Genomic DNA, 6,839 nt, shown 5'->3' with positions numbered 1-6,839 from the left:
TGTTTGGTGACAGCTTAGGTAGTAACCAGTAGCCCAAGCTCAGGTCCGATTTGCAACCCCCACTTGTCAGCTGAGAAGTATCAACACCCTAAGTATTTCCTATGGCTTTTGTAAAGACTGTGATTCCTTAACTGATGTCACAACTACTGGTCCCAACCAACATTCTGAGACCACTTCTTAGGTGTCACTCGTGCTTTGAAGGGCAGTTCTGAGGAACAGTATTTTGGAGGCTTGCATAGAAGCCATTCCTTTTCTCCCTACATCTCACTAAAACAAGGTAAAAGACTCGGTGAACAGGCAGGTGTAGTGGCTCACGCTTGCAATCCCAGCACTTTGGGAGGCCGAGGCAGGTGGATCACTTGTGGTCAGGAGGAGGTCGAGATCAACCTGGCCAACAGTGAAATCCAGTCTCTACTAAAAATACAAAAATTAGCCGGGCGTGGTGGCACGCACCTGTAATCCCAGCTACTCAGGAGGCTGAGGCAGGAGAACTGCTTGAACCCGGAGGTGGAGTTTGCGGTGAGCCAAGGCTGCACCATCGGACTCAAGCCTGGGCAACAGGGCGAGACTCATCTCAAAAAAAAAAACAAAAAAAAAAAACCTCACTGAGTAGCTGTAAACCTTGCAAGAAGCAGAGAGGAAGGCAGATTAAGGCTTGTTTTATTTTAATGGCTGATCTATGTAACCACGGAGGCCAGCATGTACAGACAAAGGGGGAGGTTTTATTTCTTGGTCTCTTCCTCCTTGGACAAAGTCTTGATGATCTCCTCCTTCTTGGCCTGGAGGCGCTCTTCACGGCGCTTGCGTGCTTCCTTGGTCTTAGACCTGCGGGCCTCAGCCTGGTCACTGGTCAGGGAAGAGAAAAGATGGGTCAGTCTGGGAAGAGATGAGATGCTGGGGAGATAGAAGCACATCCCCAGACCTCTCCCTTTGAGCCTAGTCAGCTTCAGGAATGAGTTGCTGGACCAAGGGCTCCTGCTTCAACTAACCTCTAGTCCCTATGAGACAGGAAGAGTGGGTGTGTACAGGACAGAGGAGTGGCTGCCTCTAAGGGAACAGCTGTATTCCTATGACAGACTATGTGCAAGTCAAGACTTAGGCATTGGCACATTTTAAGTATCTAAGAACAACTCTCAAAGGTCAAAGAACTTTCTCCTAAGACTCTGAAAAGAAACTTACGCCAGGAGCTTCTTGCGGGCCTTGTCTGCCTTCAGCTTGTGGATGTGTTCCATGAGAATCCGCTTGTTTTTGAACACATTCCCCTTCACCTTCAGGTACAGGCTGTGATACCTGCAGGGTACACAGAGTGAAGAGATGCTGGTTGGTGATGGATCAGAGGCTGCCTTGTGAGCTGTTCCTCCACCCAAGGTCACTAAGCTTGTAGGTTCCTTTCTTTTCTCCTATTGCTGCATGAATTACTTCCTAAACCATGACTTTTTTTTGTGCAGTTCCTAGACAGAACTTGCCTGGCAAATAAACTGTTGGGCTATCCTGACGGCATATGGGGAAAAAAGAAAGACCAGAATAGAAAAACTTTCTTAGAAAGGCTCCCTACCCGTGGCTGGGCGTGGTGGCTGACCACTTTGAGAGGCTGAGAGGCGGGTGGATCACTTGTGGCCAGGAGTTCGAGACCAGTCTGGCCAATGGTGAAACCCCATCTCTACTAAAAATACAAAAATTAGCCAGGCGTGGTAGTGCATGCCTGTAATCCCAGGTACTCGAGAGGGTGAGGCAGGCAAAGTGCTTGAACCTCGAAAGCAGAGGTTGCAGCGAACCAAGATCGTGCCACTGCATTCCATCCCGGGTGACAGAGATTCTGTCTCCAAAAAAAAGCTCCCTACCCAAGGCCAGTAAGACAGATCTCTGCAGGCTGGGCATGGTGGCTCACACCTATAATCCCAGCACTTTGGGAGGCCGAGGCAGGCGGATCACAAGGCCAGGAGACCATCCTGGCTAACACAGTGAAACCCCGTCTCTACTAAAAATGCAAAAAAATTGGCCGGGCGTGGTGGCACATGCCTGTAGTCCCAGCTACTCAGGAGGCTGAGGCAGGAGAATAACTTGAACCTGGGAGGTGGAGGTTGCAGTGAGCGGAGATCACGCCACTGCACTCCAGCCTGGGTGACAGAGCAAGACTCCATCTCAAAAAAAAAAAAAAAAAAAAAAAAAAAAAATCATCTCTGGGAAATGAACTAGCCATCAAAGCAGCAAATGGGTACTGGGCCCAAGAGGGTGTGCTTACATGTGGCGATCAATCTTCTTAGATTCACGGTATCTTCTGAGTAGCCGGCGCAAAATCCTCATTCTCCTCATCCATGTGACCTTCTCTGGCATTCGGGCATTGGCTGTACCCTTGCGCTTACCTGTGGAGAAGATGAGTTAGGAACAGGCCACTACCCAGGCCCACTGTGTATAGTACACCAAGTGAACATAGTTTCAAGTCAGGGTCCTTAACTCATTTAATCCTCACAACCTCATTTTAAGTAGCATTACTTCCATTTTCCAGATGATGATCCCAACTACATAAGTTCTTTCGTTTACTCATTTTTTTTTTTTTTTTTTGAGACGGAGTCTCGCTCTGTCACCCAGGCTGGAGTGCAGTGGCGCAATCTCAGCTCACTGCAAGCTCCGCCTCCTGGGTTCAAGCAATTCTCCTGCCTCAGCCTCTCCAAGTAGCTGGGACTACAGGCGCCCGCCACCACACCTGGCTAATTTTTTTTTGTGTGTGTTTTTTAGTAGAGACGGGGTTTCACCGTGGTCTCGATCTCCTGGCCTCGTGATCTGCCCGCCTCGGCCTCCCAAAGTGCTGGGATTACAAGCGTGAGCCACCGCGCCCGGCCTCGTTTACTCAATTTTAAAGGAAGCACAAATACAGCAATATTTCCCCATTCACTTCATGCAGAATGTGGGTGTAACAGGCAGTGCACCAAGGTAACACAGCACGTTGTAAGGAGCTTCCTTCGATCATTCTGAAACTAGAGTACAGAATCCTTGGCATAGTGTAGTTAGGGACTTAGTAAACGTGACCTCCTACCAGGGATACTCTCAATTCCAATACCAGCACCAACTTTCTGATTTGCACACAGGCAGAAAACACATCAAATATCAAGGAGTAAGAAACGGGCTCAAGATGAGACAGAGTGCTTAGATCCTGAATATATCTCAGCACAGACGCCAGCACCCATCATTTCTTAAGGAGAAGACGACCACACTTACCTATGCCCATGTGCCTGCCCTTCCGGCGGGCCAAGGTGTTTTTCCGGCATCGAGCCCGGGAATGGACCGTCACAGGCTTGCGGATGATCAGCCCATCTTTGATGAGCTTCCGGATCTGCTGACCTGGGAAAGCATAATGCACCTGGTCAGTCAACTGGGGCCCAAGCACATCCCACAGTCCAAATAGGCCAGGCCAGAGACACTGCTCACATTCTTGGCCCCATGGTCTCAAAAAGAATGGAAACACTAGAACTTGTTTCTTACCTTCGAAAACCCAAAAAACCTCTCCTCTTTTTCCTTCACAAACAGAAGTTGTGAGAGACACCTTTGTCTTTGAGAGTCTCCCTATGTTGCCCAGGCTGGTCTTGAATTTCTGGGCTCGTGATCCTCTTGCCTCAGCTTCCCAAGTAGCTGGGATGCCTGCCACCACGCCTGGCCATTTCTACCTTTTAAATGTATTAGAGCACACTCAAAAGAACAAGCCTGATACAATGACTCCTCCATTTTATAGATACTCTGAATGAACTTTCCTAGGTTTGTAAAAAGTCAACACAGGCTAGGTGTGGTGGCTCACGTCGATAATCCCAGCACTCTGGGAGGCTGAGGTGGGCGGATGACCTGAGGTCAGGAGTTTGAGACCAGCCTGACCAACATGATGAAACCCCATCTCTACTAAAGATACAAAAATTAGCTGGGTGTGGTGGCACGTGCCTTAGTCCCAGCTACTTGGGAGGCTGAGGAAGGGGAATCGCTTGAACCTGGGAGGCAGAGGTTGCAGTGAGCTGAGATCCTACCACTGAACTCCAGTCTGGGTGACAAAGTGAGACTCTGTCTCAAAAAATAAAAAATAAAATATAAAGAGTAAATTAGCCGGGCGTGGTGGTGCACGCCTCTAATCCCAGCTACTCAGGAGGCTGAGGTGGGAGAATCACTTGAGCCTGGGTGCAGGGGTTGCAATGATGAGATGGCACCACTACACTCCAGCCTGGGCAACAGAGCAAGACTGTCTCAAAAAAAAAAGTCAACACAATTGTGTTATCGTTCATCTGACGCAGGAGAAAAGGAAGTAGGGTGAAGAGACAGATCCCAGGTACTCACGGGAGTTGGCATTGGCGATTTCATTGGTCTCATTGGGGTCTAACCAGACCTTCTTCTTGCCACAGCGGAGGACACTCGAGGCGAGCCTCTTCTGAAGCCTCAGCATACTAGACACACAGAAAACATGATTAGACTCTGAAAGCCAATCCTGGGCAAGAATGAACGTCCCCATCAAGACCTGCCCTTTGCAACCCACACCACAGACGCGAAATAAGACTCTTCCCTAAATCATCTTTAAGGCTCTGGGCTGTGCAGCTGGCCCCCTTGGGTTTTTAGACTTCAAAGCCCACGCTATGCCTTCACCTCTCGGAGCCTCATGTTCGCATTTCTCCTCTGGAAAGTCAAGCCAAGGACTTATTGAATAGGTGGATTATGCCATTTCTGGTACTTAGCGTTTGAAGAATATTCGAGGTGAGTAGGCTTGATTTCTAGTCTAGGAATGCAGGCAAGTTACTGTGTTTTCTGGGCTTATTTCCCCCTTTTATCACAGTAACAAGCCTCGTTCGGCTATTCGCAGAGATTTCCTTTATGAGTGGCCAAAGGAGTGGATGGAGTCAAGAGTTAGAGATCACCTCTCTCGGCAGTCGGAGACCTGGGGCCTACACTAGGCTTGCCCTACATCACGTGAAAGCAGAGACCGGCTCCGCTCCCGGTGTGCCAAGCAAGAAAGGGCCCACAGCTTGGTCTCGTTCGCTCCCTCTGCTCTGCTCGCGTGGGTCGACCGGACACGTGTGCGGCGCGGCGCCAGCCGGGGCAGACTTTCCCTGGTCTCAGCTGCTGCGACGCTCCCCGCCCCCCACCACCCCGGAGGCCCGGGACGAGAGTGCTCCGGCCTACCCCAAACCCCGGGACCGGCCGCTTTAGGGCGGCCTCCATTTCATCTCCCCCAACCCCGGCTGCGGTCCCAAGCCCGACAGTCCCTTGCCGAAAGGCGTCAGCGCCTGATGGAGACCAGCGCGCCCTCACCTCATGGCTGCGGCCGCAGCAGCGAAAGGAAAGAGCTCGCTCGGGCCAGGCTCCTCCCATTATCTGCGAGGGGGAGAGCCCAAACCCTGCTCCAATTTCGTCCGTATTCCCGTCCAGTTCTTTCATCTTCTGCCACACTAAACTCACTCATAGCCTCCGTATAGGCCTGAAATGATAAAAGTCTAATATCAGAAATCGGTTTTAAACTTAAAAACATAAAAGTGTACCCCTTCCGTAGGGAAAGTGGTATAGTCCGACTTCCTACTAGACATGCGCAGCAAGGGTACCCAATCACGTGGTTATTTGTAACCGGAAGTCAGCTGGATTGCGCAGGCGGAGTGACGGAGGTTTTGCTAGAGTGGCCTGGTGTTTGCGGGCGTTCGGGGAGTTGTGGGTGGATGTTTTATTAGCTGAGAAAAAATCAGTTAAAGAAGCGAGAGAGAATGACAACAGATATCAGACAAAGGTGAACTCCTAGTCACTCTCGTAGTAGATTGAAAACCCCTGGAGTGCAGAATAGATCACTAAAAGATGTTAGTGTTTTTACGTCACTGCGGGTCTTTAATTTCTTGGTGCCTCAATTTCCTCCTCTGTGAAGTGGACCTAATCCCAATATTTCTGTCATCCGTTGTGGAAATTACGTGAGGTAACGTTTGCAATTAGCAAAGGAAGGCATTAAGACAGCAAGCTCTTGGAGGGCGGGAACTAGTCTCAGTCTCATTTGGCTCACAACTGTACTGCGGCAGGCATGGATCCGCGATCGAACACACCTGAGAAATACTGCACTGGCTGAATGGATGAATGATTGCAGAAAGTAAAATAACAAAAAAAAATTGGGTCGGGCTCGATGGCTCATGCCTGTAATCTCAGCACTTTGGGAGGCCAAGGCGGGCGGATCACTTGAGGTCAGGAGTTCGAGACCAGCCTGGCCAACATGGCGAAACCCTGTCTCCACTAAAATTACAAAAATTAGCCGGGCGTAGCGGCGCGTGCTTGTAATTCCAGCTACTGGGGAGGCTGAGGCAGGAGACTCGCTTGAACCCAGGAGATGAAGGTTGCAGTGAGCCGAGATTGCACCACTGCACTCCAGCCTGGGCAACAGAGTGAGACTCCGTGTCAAAAAAAAAAAAAGGCAGTTCTTTTCTTCTGATCAGGAACACCCAATGTAAAAATCCAAGAAGAGCATTCTGAGGTTTAAGAAGTCTACATCTGAATTGAGGGTCCAACTCATGATTGGTTCCTGCTGATCACCCTATCCGTTTCATCTCAACTTTCCTGGTTGAGAAAGTAGAAGAAAGAGAAAGGGAAGCAACATTTATGCTACTTCCTCACAACAACACAATTAGCGTTGCCCTCCTTATACGGCTAAGGTAACAGATTGGGAACGCAGGTATTTCTGATTGCAAAGCCCATGGTTTTGCGGTTATGCCAGCCTTTCTTGTCTCCAAGGGGCAGGTGGAAACCCTGCTCAGGATTGGAGCTCTCCTGGAACGTTTCTTTTTTTTTTTTTTTTTTTTTGAGACGGAGTCTCGCTCTGTTGCCCAGGTTGGAGTGCAGTG

The 6,839-nt window shown here is 49.7% G+C and overlaps 1 protein-coding gene across 1 annotated transcript; it reads right to left on the bottom strand.

The window, feature by feature from the left end:
• Positions 1-648: 648 nt before the first annotated feature.
• On the bottom strand, positions 649-5,347 carry RPL19 (ribosomal protein L19). The gene is made up of 6 exons (XM_032163448.2): positions 5,281-5,347; positions 4,315-4,421; positions 3,217-3,339; positions 2,243-2,363; positions 1,180-1,290; positions 649-846 (listed from the first exon to the last, which is right to left on the bottom strand). The coding sequence occupies exons 1-6, from the start codon at positions 5,283-5,285 to the stop codon at positions 723-725; spliced, it is 591 nt and encodes a 196-aa protein (XP_032019339.1). The 5' UTR covers positions 5,286-5,347; the 3' UTR covers positions 649-722.
• Between the last annotated feature and the right edge of the window lie 1,492 nt (positions 5,348-6,839).

This window comes from Hylobates moloch, unplaced genomic scaffold (genome assembly GCF_009828535.3).
Source record: "Hylobates moloch isolate HMO894 unplaced genomic scaffold, HMol_V3 SCAFFOLD_10, whole genome shotgun sequence".
Classification (NCBI taxonomy): Eukaryota; Metazoa; Chordata; class Mammalia; order Primates; family Hylobatidae; genus Hylobates; species Hylobates moloch.
Note: the sequence above shows the minus strand (reverse complement) of the source record. Positions and strands in the feature narration are given on the sequence as shown.

Bases quoted from the DNA above. Each gene is read 5' to 3' on its own strand.
- RPL19 (XM_032163448.2), bottom strand. The intron at 3,340-4,314 runs GTGAGTACCTGG...ATGCTTTCCCAG, and splicing joins AATCGCCAATGCCAACTCCC to GTCAGCAGATCCGGAAGCTC. The intron at 2,364-3,216 runs GTAAGTGTGGTC...TCTTCTCCACAG, and splicing joins GGGCAGGCACATGGGCATAG to GTAAGCGCAAGGGTACAGCC.